Source organism: Pelodiscus sinensis, chromosome 9 (assembly GCF_049634645.1).
Source record: "Pelodiscus sinensis isolate JC-2024 chromosome 9, ASM4963464v1, whole genome shotgun sequence".
Taxonomy (NCBI): domain Eukaryota; kingdom Metazoa; phylum Chordata; order Testudines; family Trionychidae; genus Pelodiscus; species Pelodiscus sinensis.
In genome coordinates, this window is record NC_134719.1 from 60,413,402 (window position 1) to 60,436,383 (window position 22,982).

The following is a 22,982-nucleotide window of genomic DNA, read 5'->3' on the forward strand; positions in this document are numbered from 1 at the left end:
CTCTTGCTTGTCTTTAAGCCCTATTTCATAGAAGAGTACTATCTTTCCCCCTTTTCAGTCCTCTGGGATCTCTTCCTTTCTCCACAAGTTCTCAAAGATAATCATTAATGGCTCCGAATTCTCTTCAGCCGCTTCCTTATGTGTTTGATGATGTACTTCATCAAGCCCTGCCAACTTGACAACTAACTTGTCTAAGTCTTAACTTGTTCTTTACCTATTTTAGCCTCAGATCCTACCCTATTCACCGTGTTGTATGCTAGGTTAGCTGCCTAATCACTAGTACAGAAATGGTCAGGCAACCTTAATCATAAGAAAGGATCCTATGTATTCTGCAATTCCACAATGACAGAATATATCATCTTACTGCAGAATTTAAACTTGCATATTTAAAAAAATTAAGTCTCAGTATCTTATTGTTGAAAAAAACTTGCAGGCGTGAATTCAATGGAATTCAACGTACACATCCTTCCATGTCTACCAACAGCCTCATATAATAGCTCTTCAGCAGAACTCCTCTATTCATCCCAATGGATGATATCTCTGAAGTCTCATACTGGCAAATGGATAAAATCTACCCCAATGCACACAGACTGTACCTGCCTCCAACAGACAGATTCATGCCACTTAACTATAAATTTTATTGACACCTTTAATTGTTTACATTAATTACTTTACAGGATTTAAATCCAGAAGTTCTCTGCTGAGTGTGTTTGCCCATTATTATCCCTTCCAATCCACATTAGCATTATAATGACTGCAATCACCCAGTAATTAATTAACAGTAAAAAAAGAAAGTCTGAGAAAAATATGGAGTTCTTAAATACAATATCCTGAGGCTGTCAAAAACCTGCAATATTTCCCTGGAGAAATGTCAAGAGTGCCTTAATTCGGAGCAATTTTTAACAGGACAGGGGAATGGACTTGACTTCTTGAAGTCCCTTCCAGTTTGTAGTATTCTAGGATTCATTGTCATAAAGCACCGATTATCACCTCTAAGCCACACTAGAATTTCACAGACTAGTTTAAATGTGGCTGTTGTGAATTACTTCCACGTGTACTGAATTAAAAACTAATTTACAAAAATGTGGATGTAGCACTAGGAACGCTATTTATAAAAAAAATCCTTGAAACCACTTTAAGCCACTTCAAATTTTTAATTAACTAAAGTACAAGTAAAAAGACTGCATGCCCTAACCAGCCGTAGAAACACCCAACAGGAATTACATGCAGTTATTTATACAGCACCATAAATGTGCAAGGCACTCATCAAAAGACAGGATCCCTACCCAAAAAATTACAACCTAAGTAATGCAATTAAATGCATACAGACTAAACTGGTTTTTATTCAACTTGCAATAAGTAAACCACTTTATTGAAAAAGGGTCTTGTGTGGAACCAGAGAACTAGTTCTGAATTTCTCTGAGACGGTGAGTTTTTTAATTAAAAAAAAACAGCTGTATAACGCAGAAACAGCCTTTAAAAGTTAACACCAAAAAAAGCTGCTTTCATGCATACTAAATACCAGACCCTGCTTCCCAAAACTGAATGAGATTGGAAACTGACAGAACAACTAATGCAGTGGTCACCAACCAGTAGATCCGGATCGACTGGAGGATCTTGGAGCCTTTGGCAGGTGATCCTGACAGGTTTGGTCAAGAGACTATGCTGCTCCTGCCTTCTGCCTTAGAGCTGCCCCCCCCGCCCCTGGGAGCTTCTTGCTTGCTATGGAGAGCACAGGAATAAGAGGAGGGGGTGCTGATGTCAGGGTGCCCCTTCTCCCACCCTGTACCCCATCTCCACAGAGCTCCAGGTACATTAGATCAAATGCATATTTTTTGAGAACTTTCCCCTGCTTAAGCAACCTTTAAAAAATGCTAAAAATGGGATTTGGATGGATACTTCCAAAAATGGAAGGGAGACACAAGAGTTTAATGCAGCCTTACTCATTTCTATTCTTATTCTGTTTCTGGTGAAATTGTGACTCCTGTTCTGTAAGAGCATTTACAGTCCAAATGTTCGTTTACTGAAATCATTTTTTTCTCTGTCCTGAGTTGATAGATTTACTCTTCTCAACATTGTACAGGTTATAAATAACATTCAAATGGAAAGTTAATGGCTTCTAATATTGAGTCTAATCTCCTTTAGCTTAAGGCTTTATATGTGCCACAATCAGGATTATGCTTGGCTCTAAACACAGTTAAAACTCAGCCACTGTGGGAGCTAATGGTGTTTCAGCCATGCCAGAGAGTAAGGCTGTCTCATGGATGCTTTCTTCTAACCAGTTCAGCAGATTGTAGAGAAGGATATCTAATTGTTTCTGTGTTATCAGCTAACTGGTTTGTCTGTTTATCTATCTCCCAAATATCTGTGTGGTAGTCTATCCCAGTATGCCAATGCATGGCACTGCCAGGCCAGCTGACGGAGATGGGGGGGAGGAGACAAAGAGAGTAACTGCCCCAAGGCCCAGTGATTCAAAAGGGGCCAGGGCTCCTGGCCACTACTGTTGCTACCATTGCGGCAGCAGCCTGAGCCCCGGCCCTTTAAATCACTGTTGTAGTTGGGGAGGAGGAATAGCCTGTGATGTTGTTCTCTCTACGCCCTCCTTTGCTCGGGGGCTCAGCAAGTCTGTCTCCCCCACCCCAGGCACTGCTGTTCTGTGCGCAGTCCTGTAGGCATTCTCTCTCCCACTCAGGTACTAGCTAGATCCAAAAGAATCCTTCCACAGAAATCCCGAGTCCTTCCACCACTGAAAGGGATGACTAGCTGCTGTAATTAGAATGATTTGGCACATTTCTTCCCAGAAAAATCCCATTTTGATATGCCTCTTCCACTCAGCATTTGGTCAACGTCTTAGGTAGGTCTCCTGAGAACATAAGAACGGCCCTACTGGGTCAGACCAAAGATCCATCTAGCCCAGTAGCCTGTCTGCTGACAGCGGCTAGTGCCAGGTGCCCTGGAGGGGCTGGACCGAAGACAATGATCAAGTGATTTGTCTTGTGCCATCTGTCTCCAGCCTCCTCCGGTTAAAAGTCATTGTGACATGACCAAGCAGAGTCGTCTTATACTCCTTTTAATAAAGGCAAGAGGTTTTTTGGAAGGTCTTCGATGCATCTCTTGAAGTCCTCCATCTTAAGAAGAGCAGTATTCTGTAGCCTAATAAGACTGACTGGTTATTAGTCAGTAGCAGTGATGGTAACAGCCAGTGAAATCATACCAAGAAGTTGGGATATAAGCAAAGGTTGGCCAATCCCTTTTTCAACTAATTGTGATCCCCTAAGGACTCACAAACCTGCACCCGAATGGTTAGCACCTCAGAGCATAAGGCCAGGGATCCTGCAATCATCTCTTCAACTGCCTGTCAAAAGCATCTGTGAGGAAAAACATCTTCAGCATTGAGAGTACTCATGTCCTCACTGCAATGGAAACTGCTGTGCCTGGACAAGGGAGAGGACACAGACCCTGCAGCATCTCTCAGACACTCAGGAAAAACCAGCAGAACACTTTGGGCAGAGGAAGAATGTGGCTTGTCTGAGGATTCTGATGATGCCCGCAGTGCAATGGGAAACTGCTTTTTTCTAGACTACTTGTGGGCTTTCAAATCTCTGGGCTCCTCCCATGACAACATCCAGGACTGTGTTCTCCATACATAGAATTCTGAGAGCTTCTGGGAATGCCCAGGCACCAGATGATCACACAGTGGCTTGCCCACTGGACTGACTTCAATCTGTGTGGAGTTTTGGAAGAAATATAGGAGACTATCTTACCTGAAGGCCTGCCAACCTGTAATGAGGATCTAGTCAGGACTAGCATCTTCAAACATCCCAGCAGGGGCCTGTCTTAGCTTGCTTTCTCTGAACAGTTCAAGACTCTCTCTTGAGGCTCTTTGCTCTTGTCAGTTTCCAGGTTTGTGCCACATCAGTTTGGTAGGCTCTGCAGGTCAAGCCAAACTTCAGTGCCATTGGCTCTGCTACTGTCTTGTAACAATGCTCAAGAGTTTGCTAAAAGCATCTCATCTTGAGCCACCACACCTCACCAAGTCAGAATCTGGACCCCAGAGAGCCTCCTTAGGGGTATGGACTTACCTGCCCGGCATCAGCCTGGGCGGCAGCACTTCTAATAGAGTCCCCTTTCTGACCCAGTTGAAGATGTATGTTCAGTGGTGCAGAAGAGGTCCACCATAAATGGACCAGGCCCATTTTGCGGCGCTCCTTCAACACACTAACCCACCGTTTCCACCACCCCCATTATCATAGTAACCTGCAATTGGACTTCTTGCCTTACCCTGAATTAGAAGATAAGTAGAACGGAGAGAAGAAGGGTTACTAATAAGAGGGATTGTTCAGGGCACCAAAATCCTAGCAAACAGCGAGGCACTGGAGCTACGTATAGCAACGTAAACAAGGATCAGCAACCCGCGTTCTAGACTAGTAGCATCTCCTCAAAGAGATTCATTTTGGGAATCCAATGACATTAACCAGAAAAAAAAAACTTGTCAAACAGAATCCAACCTTGCATCCAATTGGGGGTACAGTCCCCAATAAATTGCTTATTTCTCTCTCTTGTTTTAAAGGGATGTGACTAACTCCAATAAAAGAAATGTAATGTGGGAAATACAAAAGAGCACTCCACTGTGATTAAGAGATCAGAAATGCCTACATGAGCAGAATACTTTTTAATAACAAAGCAGATTTTCAGAATATGGAGAGCTTGTCCAATGACCCAAGCTGGATCCATATGTTATCATCAGCATTTTAACACTATAATCTAGAGGATTTTGAAAACAGTACGAATTTATAAAAGTAAGAATTTAAACCATTTTTCATAGCTGCATCAGATCACCCAACCCACTAGGAAGTCGAATGCAAAATGACAACAGGAGGCAATTCTCTCCATTTTCTCTTTCGCTTTAACAGCATGTTCATCTGCGGAGTAGATTTAAATGAAATCTCAGACAGGCATCAAGAAGCTTGCTGACTGAAATCCCAGCTAGGTAAATCTTTATAAACCTTTTTGTTCTTGGCTTCTAATACACTGGGCATACATCAAATTAGCTGACTGGTTACGAACTGTGAATCCTGCATGATGAAATCAGTTTCACTAGTGGAATACCGTTTACACACAGGTTTACTTTGTTCACAATAGCAGGTTTTACATACGATGGTACTACAAATCCTTGGTGTTTGCCCTCAAGCCAGTGCATACCACATACCTCATTCATTCCAGACAGCTACTAGTTCCTAAAGCCACCAGACATTTTTAAAAGTCTTTCCAATTTGTAAGTGGGTACACAATTGTTTGGTCAGTCCTGAACACCACTCTACTTCCACTGAAAGAATTATATGTCGTGGATTAAGGCAGGAACAACAATAGAGGAAAGGAAATACAATTCAGGAGGCCACAGTAGCATAAACTGTCCTATTTAAATGGCACACCATGGAGCACTCAATTTAACACAGATGCTATCAGCGTCCCCACATTATTAGTCACCAGTAAAACCACTAAGAAGTTACAAATAGGTTTAAACAACTGAAACTCTCTCCAAGGAGCAAGTCACTATGCTCATCTGATAACCAGGCTACAAGGACAACAAAACAATTCACTGTTACCTGTATTCAAAGCAGTCTGATTACTGTCCATCCCCCCGTCATTCACTGGCTCAGTGCTGGGCTCTCCTTTTCGGGTCAACATCTTAGAAAAGCCACTTGAAAGTGTAGAAAAAATGCCCTGGCTGAAATAACCCTGTTGCTCACCATCTACTGAGTGCACTGGTTGCAGAAATGACTTTACGCTTCTGTTTCTCCAGTGTGGTGCGGGCTCAGACATAGACCTGCTGAATGGAACTCGGAATGGTGTACTCTCTGCCTGGCTCATCTTTCTTGTTGGGTCTTCCTGGAGATCCTCAGCACCACTACTGTCCACCTTCAAAGGGCAGTCTATAGGATTTAGCTGATTATGTTTCCACTTAAGACTACGAGACAACTCTTTCTTGCTCCCCTTCCAGTGAAACTTGGGATGTGTCTGCCACCTGTATGCACCAAGTGACTTCCCTCGGTCCGAAGTCATTTGTTCCTGTGTCCTCTTATTTTTGACTTGGTAGTACCATTGATAGTCCTTCAAACTAGCTGCAACTTTTGTAGATGCACTCCCTTGCTCCGACAACGATCTTCTAAAGGCTGCAGCAGTGGGATGGTGCTGCTTTTTAAACACGCTCATTTTCCACCACTCAACTTTCAGTTTCTTTAATTTGCACTTCCTTGTGTTTTACCAATTGTACAGCCACACTTCACACTCGTCAGGCGTACTCAGAGGCATTTTACAGCTTGAGATGCTTTCTTCAGCAGCGTGGGTACAAATGACGGCAGTTCTTCCTGATGAGCTGGAATCAATCGAGCATCCTTTAGATTTAGAATATATCACAAGGTCATTTATTACTCCATAGTTCTGCACCTCAGTAGAGTCTTCGGCATATAGTAACCCTCACCCAGCAAACTGCTTGGCTTCTTAAGATGAATTCAGCTCTGTGAAGTCAGTTGTCACTTCCTGGGCTTACACATTTCTGCACTGAACTCTCAGGAAATGACTAAAAAACAGGCTTAAAAACCCACACTGGGTTCTGAGCCAATGGCACTTCACTTTTTCACTTTGTAACAACAGTGGGTTAATCAAAGAATGTGAAATTACCTTAGGTTAAAGCCCACGTTCATGCAGCATGAAGTCTCAGCAAAAACCCATAAATCTAAATTAGCAGTCCATCCTCCTTATAGTCAGGACCTGAAAAGTTGGGTACATCAAGCAATTGCTTAAAGCAACATTTAATGCAGTAGAGCAATTCCTGAATAAGTCTGTTCAGGGCATATTTACCATAGATATCTTGTCAAATAAAGTGTTCCTTTAGAAAGAGGCAAAGACAGATTCATCAGAATTGGGTGCTACAAACCTCAGACCGAGAGGCAAAGTGATGTTATATGGATCGACTGGAGTAAAGGAATGAAAGCTATAATTTAAAGTAGCAATAATGTGAATCTGCGGAAGGGAAATATGCATAGGGGAGGAGAAAAGGAGAGAAAAGATGGGTGGGATTTAGTTAATCATAAACCAAAGTGAAGAAAGGGAAAGTTTTGAGGCAAACTCTTGTGGCAAATGGAACATGCCTTCCCCCTCCCCCCTCTAAAAGGGAGTAGGGTTTTGTTTTTATAAATCTAATTGGAATAAGTGGGTTGGAAAAATATTCCTATCTGCTTAACCAAAGAAAAAAAATTTGTGCTCCCAACATCTTAAGAAACAGCTGACTATTTTAAATTTGTTAAAGAAAATATCTGCTGCTGAACTTTCATGTGCCAAGTTTCAAACCAGGGCAAGTTTTTTTTTTTAAAAACCAGACCACTCATAAACCCCTGAAAATAGGGGGTTTATAATGGAAATATTGACAGACCCTTGACTAATGTTACAACAGTGACAATCAAAAAGATTTTTTTGGTAACATAAAAGGATAATCTGGCTTGGCAGACCAATAAAATTGTCTGATCCACTACAGAATCTCTGCTTTGAGCTAGAGCTCTCATTAACCAGCATACATCCCTCATAACTACAGACAGAAAACTCTGAATTGCTCCAGCTGTCTACCATTCTGAACCAACCATGGAATGGGACCATAAAGATAGCCAACCCACCACCACCAACTCCCTCAAAAAAAAATCTTGTCTTTTTTGGCACCTTGGATAAAGAAAGATATTATTGTAATAAAGATGAAAAACTGATCTCTGTTACTTAGTTAGCAGATACATTCTTTAAACTATGTAATTTTTCATGTTTTTTATTAAAACAATGGCTCTGCTTTTCAAAGAAGTTCTGGTCCTCAAATTATGCACAATGATAGCAGCTGATTTTTCCTTACAGTGGCTGGGTTTATAAGTAATGAAGAAAAGCTGGGGGGAAAAAAAGGCTCTTTGGGTGCAGAATGCAGATCGAAAATGCATCGTGTTGAGTTCTGTGTTTTGTAAGAACAAATTACTCTCTGGAATATATGAGTAAATTCATTAACTATGAAAGAAAACAAGCCAATGGGCAAGAGTATCAGAGACACTGCCTAGGAGATAAGACGCATCCAATACATGCCTACAAACAAGCTCTGGCTAGAGACTTAGGCTCAAACTCTTGGGATTTCTCAGGTCAACTCTCCAAAATCTCAGTACTCCTGATGGTGCCATGGCTGTGAATACTCTCCAAGAGCTGTAAGCACTGCAACTGCTAAAGTGGTAATGAACAGACTACAGCCGTGTTATCCAACACGCCATATGTGGCTATTTGGCTCGTTGAGTGTGGCTACTTGACTATAGTAGCTACTGCTTCAGAAACTGGTTGGACACCATAGGACTAGAGGAAGGAAAAAAGTTGGATTCTGCTGGGGCAGCCAGAAAAGGGAGTTCACAGGCTTCAAAATTGTCCAGATTCGTTTATAAGTAAGGAATATTTTACAAGCCAGTTTACCTGTGGTTGGCCTGCGCCAACTACTTCAGCCTCACAGGGCTAAGGTGCTGTTTATCTGCAGTGTAGATGTTCAGGCTCATGCAGGAGCCCTGGCATTGCAATCTTACAAGATGGAAGGATCTCACAGTCCAAGCTTCAGCCTGCATATCTAACACTGCAATTAAACTACCCCATCTATAAACTACCCCAAGCCAGCTTACAGAGACCAGCCATGGGTGTTTAACTGCAGTATATACATATTCTGACTATCTAAGCACCAGTGTCTGATCACAGTACAGTACTTTCCAAATATTGCTTTTCCCAGATCAAGCTTGTCTTGGGTGGAACATTCACTGTATGCACGAAGTGAAGTGCATCAAACAGAAATAGCTTGCAGGAAGATGGCAGGGAAAGAAAATCAGGGCAGGTATTTGGACATTTTCTCTCATCTGTAACTGCAATTTCTTCAGAAAAATGCACCTGATGAACTAGAGCCTGAACTGCACCAGAGCTCTGCTCAGTGAGGCTGAGAGAAAAGGGCTACATAGAGGCTTGGCAGAATTTCAGTTATTTTCTTATTATTTTGACAGAAAATATCAGTACTTATTTATTAAGAACCTTTTTAGAGTCAAATGTTCATAGCTGTGAAAAATTATGGCGGTCGGACAACAACTAATGATGGGAGGTGGACAGATCCAAAAAGTTAAAGCTAATACACAAATTGTCAAAACATCACCCCTCACAATATACCAAGGAAATATGATTTAAGGATATTAAGTTCTCAAGCAGCATTTTTCTTACTTTGTCTACCTATAAATGCCAGTTATTATTGGTGGAAATATTTTTCTTTGGTTTGGGGGTGGGCACAGTGAAACCAACTGAGAAAACCCTAATCCTTCTGTTCCAAGTCTAGCTATATACCACCTTCACTCTCCTCAATCCACGTGACAGTTCACAGCAGCTTCAGGCTTTCCTAAACTATGCCAGCTTCTGGTAATTTTCAAGGCGACGTGACTGGGACATACATTTTTTATGGCTGTGCATAAGGGACCATGAAATACAATCTCCCCCATGACATCTGGAGTTTTATGTATTTTTACCTTACACTATGAATTTCACAGAGGAGATCAGCATTTCTCAAATTGGGGGTCTTGACCCAACAGAGAGTTGCAGGGGGAGCGCAAGGTTTTTTTTAGGAGGGTCACAGTATTGCCACTGTTAATAATGTACTGCCTTCCAAGCTGGGCAGCCAGGAGCAGGCCACTATTGGTCAGGCACCGAGTTCTGATGGCAGCGCCGCCCCCCAACAGCAACACAGAAGGATGGCAACTTCAGACCATGCTACCCTTATTTCTGTGCTGATGCCTTAAGAGCAGGGCAGCCAGAGGCCCACAACTGGTGACAGAGGGCCTGGGTCTAGAGGCAGCAGCACAAAGTAAGGATGGCAATACTACCATACCATCTTACTTCTGCATGGCTGCTGGCAGTGTCTCTACCTTCAGAGCTGGTCTCCCAGCCAGCACTTTCTAGCTGTCCTGCTCTGAACGCAGTGCAGAAGTAAGGGTAGCAGTACCTCAACCGCCCCTATAGTAACCTTTTGCCCTTCCCTGCCCCAATTCTTTTTTTGGACCAGGACCCCTATAATTACATCATAAAATACCAGATTTAGATTGCTCAAAAGCATAAAATTTATTATTTTAAAAATCCTACAATCATTAAACTAACCAAAACAAACCAGGAATTTGGTAGGGGCCTAACTATAAAAGAGCAAAGAATAGCACAGACACAATTCGTCCCCCTCCTCCACTTTTTAGAGGTCACTTCTTAGAAAAGTGTAATCTACTCAAAAGGAACTTAGAGCCACAAACAACTCATTCTGATCAGTGATTAAAAAAAAAGCATGTGAGGAGAGTCAGAAGAGGAACCAAAAAGTTAAGTATTTACATCGGTGGTTATTCCCAGTATTTTTCTGCTGGGGCTTCCCTTTCTAATGAGCTGGCAGATGGATAGACACATACAGGCAGTCCCCGGGTTACGTACAAGATAGGGACTGTAGGTTTGTTCTTAAGTTGAATTTGTATGTAAGTTGGAACTGGTACATATTGTAGGGGAAACTCTAGCCAAACATTTCTCCAGAGCTCAGTTTTATTCTCCCACACCTCACTTCCCTCAGTCCTTTATTCTCAAGCTGAGGTGTCTGCTGAGAAAAGCCGCTCTGCGTCTCCCTAGTCTGCTGGGGGAAGGGGATGCTAGCTTCGCGTCTCCCTGGTCTGCTGGGGGGAAGCAGCTAGTGCGGGGTTGCCTCACCCCGTTTGTAAGTAGGGATCTGATGTAAGTCGGATCCATGTAACCCGGGGACTGCCTGTACTCGCTTCCACCTATGTCTATTCATGTCTTGTTTGGCACACTTCCCATGTTCTTTGCAGTCCATTTATTCTCTCCTATTCTAAAGTACTTTGGTCCTTTTTCTTCTATAATTTTTTCTCAGGTTTTGTTTCCCAGTTTTGTAGTTCCCTGTCTCTGTTCCCCGTTTACTAGGAAGCTACATGCTGTTTAGAGCGGAAACATCTCTTGGAGGCTCCAAGTGTCCAGGTTAGTAATGCTCTCGCTGTTTAGCTGCTTATCACAGAAACAATGAAAAATGAGGTGTGAACCAACTGGCTGCTGCCTGCACATAAACCCCTATGGCTAGCTTCATTATGAAACATGGGACGGAAGGCAAGTTGCTTTTAAGAAGCATGCTAGCTTCACTTTCAGCCTCAAGAGCACATTAATTATGGCAAGGGAGTAGTAGATACCAGAGTCACAGAATTTTTCTTCATTGTACTCCCAACTTGGGAGACCTCTGCCTTACAGAGTAGGGCTAACCATCTATTGCTTTTCTTTATGTATCACATTACTTGGGACCAAAGGATCCAACGTTGTTTGGAGACAATTATAGCTTCACTTCAACTCAAAACCAGACTCAATAAATACTCACTGAAATCTCTCTGGCAAATTATGGTAATTGTTCCATTTGGGGAAAAAAGGATCATGATTTGCACTGTCCTGCACCATAAATTCATGAGCACTGCAAGGGTGGGGGGGGGGGGGGGAGGACCACTAAAAGCAGCAATGGCCAGACGTGTAGCAAAGAAAGTAAAAGCAGGAGTGTCAGAATGGAACAGATTCTTCAGACAGAAACAAGCATTGGTTTTACTGTATAGAACTCTACTGGCCAGAGAGAATTTTAGTTGAGTAGCATTAGGAATACTAAAACATTAGGCAAATGTAGACAGTTAAGTCAATTTAGAGACACAAGCAGAAATGCAGACTGAGTAAAAGGCAACCAAAATAAATACGAAGATTAAAAATATGAAATGTAAAGCCTTGTTAACATCTGGGGAAATTACCTTTGAAGATGTTTAAATATACATAATGGTATATGGAAGCTTGGTGTGGTTTATTCTATTTATGCTAGGGATGTTAAATTTTAGGTAGTTGACTAATCGACTAGTCGATTCATTTTGCATTGACTATTCGATTAGTCAATAGGGCACCTCTGCCTTTGAAGTGTAGCAACAGCCCTAAGGTGAAAGCGCCATGGAGCCCGGGGTCAGCTGAGGACTCTCCCTCTGACTCAGGGCTCTGTGCAGTGTTGCCGCTTTGAAATGCCGCAGGGAGCCCAGCATCAGTTTCCTCACAGCATTTAAAAACAGCAGCGCCGCACAGAGTCTGGGGTCAGCGGGAGAGTCCCCCGCTGATCCCGGGCTCCGTGTGGTGCTGCCACTTTAAAACACTGCGTGCAGCCTGGGGACACCCCAACTGGCCTTGGGCTGCATGTGGCGTTTCAAAGTGGCAGCTGCCGCTTTGAATTACCCCCGTCTTCTCCCGTTCGCCCCCTTGCTACCTCTTTCTGGTAGAGGCAGCAAGGGAGGGGGAGCGACTAGTCAACTAGCCTGTTGACTATTCGATAAGCATTTGCTTATCAGGTAGTCGACTAGTTGTTCACATCCCTAATTTATGCAATAAAAAATAGCTAAAACTGTTTGAAAATCATTAGGTGCACTTCTGGTCAATTCTACAAAACCATGCTTGACTAGCATTGTAATAACTTCGGCTAGGGCAAATAACATGCTTTAGTAAAGGTAGAGGTGGGCTTTTGGGTTTTGTTGTTGTCTTAAGTAATCATACTAGCTTATGACATCTTACATAGTCTTTCCCTACAAAATTTTAGCACATTCTATCAGGGCGGGTCGCCCAGAGAATTCAGGGAGCCTGGGGCAAAGCAATTTCGGGGGGGGGTGGGGGGGGGGGAGGGGCCTATCTGGAACTCCCAGTCTCAGACATTCTTGTGGGGGCCCCTGTGGGGCCCAGGGCCTGGGGCAAATTGCACCCCCCCTGCATTCTATGAATGCTGTTGAAATATAGCTTGAAACTAAGCAGAGTGCAGATGCAAATCATGTTTAGATACAGGGTTTTGAAAGTTGAGTTCAGACATAGGACAAGATCCTACCACATGACCAGCATGGTAAGAGCTGGGAGGGGGGGATGACTCATTAAGCTGGAAAATACTTGTGTCAGCTTTATTCTTAAGAAAAGGGATTTAGTGAGACAACACTGGTTAAAGGCAGGATGAGATGGACAGTAGCTGACAGCTTGCCTAAGGACAGGAATGATCAGTCCTATTCCCTTCCCCCTCTGCTGATGTCCCACCAATGGCTAACTGAAGGACAAGACACAGTTGTCATCTTTCCAATGGAATTTCAAAGTTATATCGATACCTCAGGCTGCTCATTTTACTCCAACTCATCTGGAAGCTGAGTTCCTTTCGAGCAGAATACCATAAACCAATCAACATTTTTATGCCCCACATTTCTTAACAAAGGTGCACTATTTATACACATATGTAGGACAGTTCGCCTTAATTCATGTATAATACAGGATAAAGCAACACACAAAACAAGCTATGGATTCAGCTCTTTAAAAAGTATCGTTAGTGGGTTGTGCCACGAAAATGGGATGTGCTTGGAATGGGATTGCTTCTCATAAAACCATACAGAAAAGAAAGAATCACTAGGCAGGTGGAATGGGGTTGGCTGGAGGGGCATGCTGTGCCCCCCACCCTCTCGGCCATAATTGCTCCAGCCCCAAGCCTCCCACCCTTCAGCTGCCCTTTAAAGGAGGGGGGGGCTGAAGTTCTGCCCCCCTGGAATCCATATGGAAACATTTCAGGCAATGAGGGGAAATTGCACAGTTTACTGAATTCCTCACTCTGGCTAGGGAATAAAGGGGGGCAGGTGAACTGGACCTGCCCCAGCTGGGGGACATGCACCCCTCCCCCAGCTGCAATGGCCAAGGAGAGCTGCTTTTCATGTGCTCCAAGCTGCTGTGGTGACAGAGGATTGGGGATGTCCTTTCTCCTCAGGACAACCTGCATATTCAACTCCTCATCCCCAGCCCCACCCCAGAGCAATGTAATTGAGATAAGGACCCAAGCAACCTCAGGAAAATCTTCTAGTTGTTTATAGTAATTTGGTAGTTACACAAGTTCTTTCAAGCGTAAAAAGAGAAGCCCTGCTCCGAAGAAGTTTCAAGTACATAAAAAAATTGTTACAAGGAAGAGGAAAAAAAAAAATGGTTCTCCCTGAGCACAAAAACAATGGGCTTTAATTGCACCAAGGGGGGTTTAGAAAGGTTGAGCATTAGGAAAAACTGAGGCTGGTGAAGAGCTGGAATAATTTGCCTAGGGAAGCTGTGGAGTCTCCGTCATTTGGAACCAAAACGACACTTCATTACAATTAGATCAGAAATGTGCAAACTTTTCCAGTTACACCCTTTCAACCAATAATGGAATCTGTCCATGCCCCCACTCCACTGCTACACAACCAAGGCTTCCTCAGCAGCCCAGCTTGGGGTGGACCTAGGGATAGGGAGCACATGGAGCTAAGGGCGGAGCTGGTCTGAGGTTGGGGAAAAAATGAGGGTAGAGTTGGGCTGGAGGTGGGGCAGGGGGTAGAATGGAGCTGAGGAGGTGGAGCTGAGATTGAGGCACAACTGGCCTGGGGGTGGAGCAGGGATGGAACCGCTAGCGCTTCCTCATCGCCCCACAATGGGAGCTGCTCTGGGCCTGGACCTAGAGGAAAGCTAGGCACTGAGCAGGGTTGGAAACATGGTGCTCCCTCCCCTCCCCTTGTGCAGGCTGACCCAGGGGCCTGCTGAGTGTCCCCTGAATATCCCTCCACATTCCCTGTGGGAAGAAGTCCCACAGTCTGAGGACCCCTTCCTTAGATCAAGTTTGCCTCACCATGATATCTAAGACAAACCTGGAACTGGACTCCTCTGCTGAGTTCCCTACCTACACAGATACACAAAATACAATATTTCAGCAGTCTGGCTTAGAAAGAGAATAAACTGCAAGAGATTTTGGCTATGGTTTCTTCTGTTTTAACCTAATCTACTTTTACAACACTACTTTGCATTGAGTTTACACTCACTGCTCTACCTAGTTGGGACTGTATCACCTTCTATATTTTGTTATAACTCCCAGCTACAAAAAATGAAAGGGGAAAAAACCCTAGATTTTTATTATCCAAATAACTATTATCCGATTTGCATAATTAGTAGCACCGTAATGAGAAGAGCTATGTGCATATTTACGCAAGTCCTGCTAGAACTGTTCATGCCTGAAAAACTGCACATTTCTTAGTTTTTATTTTAAACGATGGTTGTAAAAAAATTTTAATTTCCTGAATAATTTGATAAAATAGTGCCAAATGTGTCACTATTGTTTACTTTCCCTTTAATCCTCTTCCTAAAAAAGATCTAAAGAAGCCATTATACATGTATGTCACATTCATGCTCATATAATTCTTTAAGGATTTCTAAAACGAGTGCTGAAAAATAGAAAAAGCTTTACATTTGTGATCAAAACCCATGAAAAATCGAGTACAGGTGGGACCTCCCTGATCCAGCACCCTGAGGACCTGACCAGTCCTGAAACATGGAATTTGCCGGACCTTCCCTCCGGCTATCAGCCCTCCTCCCAGATGCCAGCCTCAGCTACTGGGCTCTGCTCCTGGCAAGGGCAGTCGGTAATGTAGCCAAGGAAAGGCACAGCCTTCCCAAAACTGCCTACACTCCCGACCGCCTAAGACTGAGCTGCAGCATCCTGACTCTGTCAAGCCACTGGGGAAGGCAGCCCAGCCACCAGGGAGGAATGAGCCACGGCGTAGCAGCCTGGCTTTCCCCGGCCGCCGGGGAGGGATAGGGCCTGCTTTCCCTGGCCGCCAGGGAGGGATAGGGCCTGCTTTCCCCGGCCGCCAGGGAGGGACAGGACTGCTACGTAGCATCCAGGCTTTCCCTGGCCACCAGTGAGTGCCGGGCCGGGGCCGCAGCAAGGCAGTCCTGACCCTCCACATGGCCCAGAAGGATCGGGCTGGCAGTAGTGTGGCCTCCGGTGGAAGGGATGGAGCCTCAGGTGGAAGGGGCAGGGCTCGGGCTTGCCTTCCACCCAACTCCCATGGCTCTTGGCCCTGTCTGGCGCTGCACTCCCTGGCCAAGGCTAGGTTCCTGACATGGCCAGCCTGGACTCTTTGGTCCAGCAATATCCATGATCCAGCATCAGAGTGTCCTGGATTTTAGAGCTTCAACCTGTATATTTAAATAAAGCCGGCGGCTTTAAGCCTCCCTTCGTCCTAGTTGTCTTTCCTTCCTGTGGTGGTCACTAGTTTCCGTTCCTCATTCAGTGTTCCCCCATGACCCACCTCAGCTCTACTGTAAACAATGCCTGGAGCACCAGAAGTTTTAAGCTCGAATTGCTTAGTAATAAGCATTACTAGTCAAGTGATTAAAAATATTCATTGCCAAGCAGCTGGAGGAGATCCAGTCCTCGACAATAAAGATTAATTAATTTCTTTTAATACCCTTTCTGTGAAATCTTTCCAGTTCTTGAATGTGTAGGAGCAGAAACACACATGCAAAATTCTAATTCATCTTCAGTATTTGTTGCATTGAGAATAAGGCCGCTGAAGCCTACTGCAACACTGCTTTCAAAATGAACTAAGCCAGTTTTAGATTCAGTAATTCCAAATTCTCAGGAAAAATCCTACTTTAGCTATTCAAAATGTCAGACAAATCACCTCCTCCAATCACAAACAGACGGTGCAAGAAAATAGAGCTTATCAGAGGGATATCTGGAGAGGACCTTCCCTATGAATTCAGAACTGTGCCTTATAACATGTTGTTTTGACAGTCTGTATTCAAATACACGCATATATACTAAACGAAAAATTATTCAGCCAGCCTGCAAGGGAAAAAGCAATCTAGGACCTTTCATATTCCTTCACTTTCAAAGCCAACCCAGACAGTACTAGAGCCGGAACTGTACATAAAGTGCCCTGGTGCCAACTGTAATTGGTAAGGTAAAACGAGACAGTCCCAGATCCCTTTAGCTTCAAAGATGAAAGACTTTTCTTGCATTTTCTAGATAGAAACTTTTCAAAATACTAAGTTTTGTTTATGCCAAACCAAGTAATTAATGACCTAATATCCCCTTCCCATCTCCTATCACTGGGATCCATCTGCTTCCCGCTGCAATACTTCCTGTAGGTGAAGACCACTTCTGCTTGGACTACGTGTCTCGAAGAGCACACCTGTACATGTGACTACTCAGAGGAAAAGCTGAGCAGTACCTTAAAACTGCTGTGTTGGGGATCATTGTAACCAAGCCTTCAGTACAAGAACCATTAAAGCCAGGAACTGATGTAAGTGGAGCTCTCTGATAATCTATTGAAACCTGAGTTAGCATTCCTCTGAATGCAACATGGCAAAGCGTTCAGTTGGGAAATTCTCAGCATGTCAGACTGGACCAATTTGTTAGTGCTTGCAGAAAAAGATCAGCAATGCTGAATAAATCAGAAAGATAAGGTGGCTTCCGGTATCACAATGGGCCTGTGACCAAAATAAATAGCAAGAGCCTTTAGCTTAGTCCTCAATCGTCAGGTAACCACAGCACTGACATTTTTTCAGCAAGACATCCACTGGCCCCAGGACTGACCTGTATGTTGTCTTAAATGCTTTTCTTTCCACTGACTTGACTTGCAGCTGATGTAGCTCTGTCATTATACCTAGACCAGTGCACATTTCTCCAATGCAAACAGGCCTTCAGTGCTGTCTTGTAACAGTTATTATTCCAGGATTGGTTCTGCCAACTGTATTTTGGACAAAAACATTCCTGGGGCCGACCTTGAGACAAATCACTCAGATTTAAATTGAAATATGAAGTCATAGCTAAAAGAAAAAGACTAGTGCATTAACATTTTTCACCTCCTTTAGTGTAAAATCCCTCTCAACTGAAAAGAAAAATCTAGAGTCTAACTGTTCTTTTCCCACTCTGATATCCATTTCTTTATGATTACAGGTTGGGTTGAATACCCTGTCAAATCTTCACCAACCTACTGATTTAGCCTTGTACTAAAATTGTTTTCCAGTAGGCAAAATTACCTTTTCATCTGCCCCAATCCTCTTTTCACTTGAGCCAGGGAAAAAGTGTTCTACTTGGAATCTTAAACCAACATTCTACCAGCTGCAGACAAATTACTAAATTTGATCACAGCATAGTGAGAGTTACTGACCAAGGGAAAGGATTTGTAGCTTACGTTAAGGAATAAATATTAAACCAAAGGTCCTGCTTACTGCTTAAACAAAATGCACATGACCATTTTTCTGGCTCCCCCTCCCCACCCTTTACACACAGCTGTAATAAAGTGACCACATCCTCTACACACAGGCTGTCAAAAATAATGAGCCCTGATAATTTTAGCATCCACCATTTCATGCATGCACTATTGGAGACGGACACACCATATTAATGGGACATCATTCATTTGACATCAAAAGCCTGGCAGCTGTAAGTAGGAAAGGGAAGGCTAAACATCCTGCCCCACAAGCAGCATCTGTAGAATATTCTTCAACTATATATAGAAAGAGGGAGAGGAGAGAGAGAAAAGATAGAGCCCGGACTTGATGGTATCTAGCAAAAATGGTGATTTTATACAATTTAGTCTGACTTTTTCCCCCCCAAAATTCCAGACATATCAAATTATTTTCTGTAAATGTACAGTGTGCACTCTACTTCCACAGTTCAAGCTGGATGAGTTAAAGGTAATTCAAAATTGAACTTTTCTGCAGATTTAGAGCTTTAAAGGAATCTGCAGCAAAGTTTCATTTAATAAAAATAGAGATGAAGAGTACATTCAAAATCAGTTCAGTTTGCAAATCTTAAACTGTGCATAGGACAGGGGGAGGAAGACCAGGACAACACAGGTTAACTTTGGTGTTATGGGAGAGGATACTAAATTCCCCTGCTCTGCACTGAGCTGTCCTGAGGGAAGTTGAGCAGAAAAAGAAAGGGAGGTATCTCTGAAGCCAATTCCACCACCTAATAAGATTTTAAATGTGGCAACAGCAAAGGGGCGGATGATAGAAAGGAAAGGAGAAGTAGGCACAGCAGCATCCTTGTAAAAGGCTAGGATCTGTGGTGATAACCCACCCAATTTCTTCAGTTACTGAGAACTCAGCTGTAGCTATACTATACAGATGATGTTACCACCAGCTAAAGTGCTCAGTAGTGGTTTAACCCATAAGGAAAACGGAAGGTCTACTGTTAATTTAGATTTAGAGTCCAGAGAGACGAAGACCATTGCAACAGTAATTATAGTTTAACGATTCTAAATTTAGGTCATATTTTGGGGCTTACTCTAACAAGAAATGACTTCTAGATTTTAAATACATTTTAAAATATTTAAGAAGCTTACTATGTAAAAAAAATGCTACTTTCCTTGACAAGTTGTGAAAACTAATTGGTGACCTGGAATCCAAACAAAGATACTGCTATGTATTCTAGCTACCCCTTCTACTCTCTCTCTCTAGCAACAGCAAATTACATATTTCAAGACCTAAGTAAATATTCCATGTGATGCTCCTTCATGTAAATTTCAACTACTACTGCAAAAGGTTGAATTTTATAAGAATAGAAGTAGTAGCCTTTAAATGTGGGGGAGGGGTTATTAATGACTGTGTAAAAATGGCAGTCTTACCTCCCCCAAAAATCTACTCTGTACATATCTTCAGTCATATCTATGGACAACAGTAAGAAAAACAGGTTATTTTACTCTTGTTAACATAAGAACAGCCACACTGGGTCAGACCAAAGGTCCATCTAGCCCACTATCATATCTGCCAACACTGGCCAATGCCAGATGCCCAAAAGGGAGCGATCTCAACAGCTAAACATCACATGATCCCTCTCCTGTCATCCATTTCCAGACAGATAAACAGAGGCTAGAGACACCATTCCTACCCTGGCTCATAGCCATTGATGGACCTAACCTCTATGAATTTATCTAGCTCTTTTTTGAACCCTGTTGAGGTCCTAGTTTTTACAACATTCTCTGGCAAGGAGTTCCACAGGTAGACTGTGGAAAGACACAGAATGGCAAAAAGAATAAACTAGAATGGAAATGTTTACACTTTCCTCTGAAACCCCTACATATTGTCCACTTAGAGGACAATACACTGGATTAAAAGGATTATTGGTCTGATCCAGGTTGGCAATTCCTCTGTTCCAGCTAGCAGAATTCAACAGATATGCCAACGAAAACCACATTTGCAGAAATTGCTCTGATTTCACAGGCTGTGTTTTGTGAAACAGAACACCTGAACCGCGGTGACAGAAGCAGTCTCACAGAACGATTATACAGTTTTTTTTCTAGAAACTATACTATCCCCCTGAAACATATCTGAAGTTCTAATTTCTCAAACTAGAAAACCTGCAAAAAAGCCAACATCTTCATTCCAAACCAAGAAGTAAAATCAACCACTGCTCAATCAAGAAGTATTCGCCAATACCATTATATACCAATATATCATTATGGTATAAATAAGGAACAAACTTCAGCAATATCCGTAATTACAGCGCTTACATTCTGCTGTGTAAATACCACAAATCTTTAATAGAAAAATTCTGCCTCATATTATGGCTCCTACCCTGCACTGATGTTAGCCAAGAGGCTGCGGTAGACCAGGTGGAAATATCAACGGTAGCAGCAACATCTAACATGGTTACCCCTCAGACTATTTATCTGTAGAATTTGCTTTGGAATTTTTGCCCCAATTTTTCTCTTCTTTCACCCAAAACACAGAGTATACGTATGAGGGCCATTTCCTCACTCTTTGCCACCTCTGAAGCATTATGAAGACGACTTGATTTGTCTTTTCCCTGTGCCAAGTGCGCATGCATTCTGGTTTTGTACTAAGAAACCCCAATGGGCAGAGCCAAAGGCTTTGGTGCACTTATTAAAGTAAAAAAGACTTACCAGATGTTTTTAAGGGAGAGGTCAGACAATTAAGTTAGCTCATACAAGTTATGTGTACCTTTCCAGTGTTCTAAATATTTGAGTAGTATGATCATTACACACACAAAATGACTAGTTGCATTCCTAGTTAACCATTGAAGTACGTGAAACTTACTGGTCTGATGCATATATTTTGATCCTTGCAGTGACTGCTGAATGAGAAACAAAGAAGTTACTATCTATGAGACTAGGCTACAATCACTTCTTAAGGAATAAATGGCACCATAAAGCTGCAATAAAGGGAAACAGTGAGAGGAATTGAAGTCTGCTGTTTAGTGAAGGAAGTCAGCAGAAGGGAGAATTAATGAGTCCAAAACTCCTGACTCATTTTCTGATCTCAGACAAGACATTTAATCCCAGTGGCCTTTGTAAAACCAGGATAATGTCTGCATGGCATTCTGAATACACTTCAAGGCATTAGTCAGTTTTTTTCATATAGAACATCATCATTACTTTACAATTATTACTATCTGCAACTCTGCCATGTGAATGTCAATAAGCAGAAATGGATAACAAGCAGCAAAGATGGCAACCTGTCAGAATTCTTGGAGAATATAAGAAGCTTTGAATTAAACAGATTTATCTTAACAGTCACTATGATAGTCTGTAAAACAAAAGAATTCAGGTTGATTTTAGGAAATTCAGTATTACCAGAAAGATTCAGTGACATAGCAGAAGTATGGGTAGCAACCTCTTTTTTTGGTCAGGACCCCTACAATTACAACATTGTGATATTTCAGCTGTAATCATGAAGCGTACCATTTTAAAAATCCTATGACCATGAAATTGACCAAAATGGACCATGAATTTGGCAGGAACCTATTAGTAGGATTTGTCCTGTGACTTCAAGATCCGGATCAGGGAGGTGCAACAAGAATAGTGAAGGAATGATCCTCCATTCAGGTGGCAGCCTAGAACAGCAAGGTGGCTGAAGACTAAAAGAAATCAGTTCTCTCCAGGTTGTTTGCAGGGCTGGGCAACCAAAAAATCTAGAGAAAGGAAGGACCACCACACAAAGGCCCTTAACTGCTGCTTGGATTTTGACTGCTGGACCTGAACAAGCTGAAAGGAGCTTGGTGGGGGTATTAGAGGAGGCTCTATGACCAGAAAGAGAAGACAGAGCCAGGGAAGTGAGTTCCAGAAGAGGGGACTCGGGTTCCCTGGAGACAATGACCAAAGAATGCTCTAGAGCAGTGGTCACCAACCAGTTGATCGGGATCTACTGGTAGATCTTAGAGCCTCTGACAGGGGATCCTAACTGATTTGGCCAAGAGGCTATCAAGTGCTGGCACTTCAGTTGCCCCTCCGCCCACTGTTGCGCACCTCTTGCCCTTTGCCTTGGAGCTGCCTTCCCCCCACTCCTAGGAGCCTCCTGCTTGCTGTGCAGAGCAGGGGAGGGAAAAGAGGGGTGCTGATGTCAGGGTGCCTCCTCTCCCACCCTGTATCCTATCTCCACAGAGCAGGGCGGGGGGCACAACAGGACTTGGGATGAAGTTTGCTGGCTGCTTTTGGGAGTGGTGCAGAGCCAGGGTGGGGTGAGCCTGCCTTAGCTCCGCTGCCCCACCACCTAGGAGCCACCTGAGGTAAGCAGGGCCCAGTCGGAGCCCACTTCCTGAAACCCTACCTCAGTCAAACCCCCTCCTGCACCACAAGCAGCCCTGCAGCCAAACACTTTCCCAGAGCCTGCACCTAGAACCCCCTCTGGCATCCCAACTGCCTTCTCCAAGCTCAGCTCAGAGCCCCTCCTGCACTCCAAATTCCTTAACCCATGACGTGAGCCTGCACCCCAGCCCACTGCCCCTGCCTGGTGAAAGCGAGGGAAGATGGGGGATGAAGTGAGCAACGGCAGGGGGGCACAAAGGAGGCGGGGCAAGGGTGTTTGGATTTGAGGTAGCTCTTGGATTGCACTTCAATTCAAAAAGTGATCTCGTGCTTAAAAAGGTTGGAGATCACTGCTCTAGAGTCTAGACTAGTAGTGAGAGCTGAGGGCAGAAACTGCAGGCAGGCATTTATTTATTTCTTCTAGATTTGAGTTTCTTTTGCAGTTTGTTTATTATATGCTATGACTGGTTTAGAAAACCCCCTGCACAGTCAGAGAAGTGTTTGCTTTAACTATTACAT

The 22,982-nt window shown here is 43.3% G+C and overlaps 1 protein-coding gene across 10 annotated transcripts in view; it reads right to left on the bottom strand.

The window, feature by feature from the left end:
* Positions 1–22,982, bottom strand: part of RASAL2 (RAS protein activator like 2) — a 246,919-nt gene that overhangs the window by 157,680 nt on the left and 66,257 nt on the right. The window contains exon 1 of one of the 10 annotated variants that reach the window (XM_075936868.1): positions 5,607–6,650. The exons of 4 other annotated variants lie outside the window; for them this stretch is intronic. In XM_075936868.1, coding sequence (XP_075792983.1) covers positions 5,607–6,213 — 607 coding nt within the window. In that variant the 5' untranslated portion in view covers positions 6,214–6,650. Of the gene's footprint in view, positions 1–5,606; positions 6,651–22,982 lie in introns of those variants that run through there. 5 more of the 10 variants (XM_075936871.1, XM_014575455.3, XM_075936870.1 and 2 more) reach the window with 5 other exon arrangements.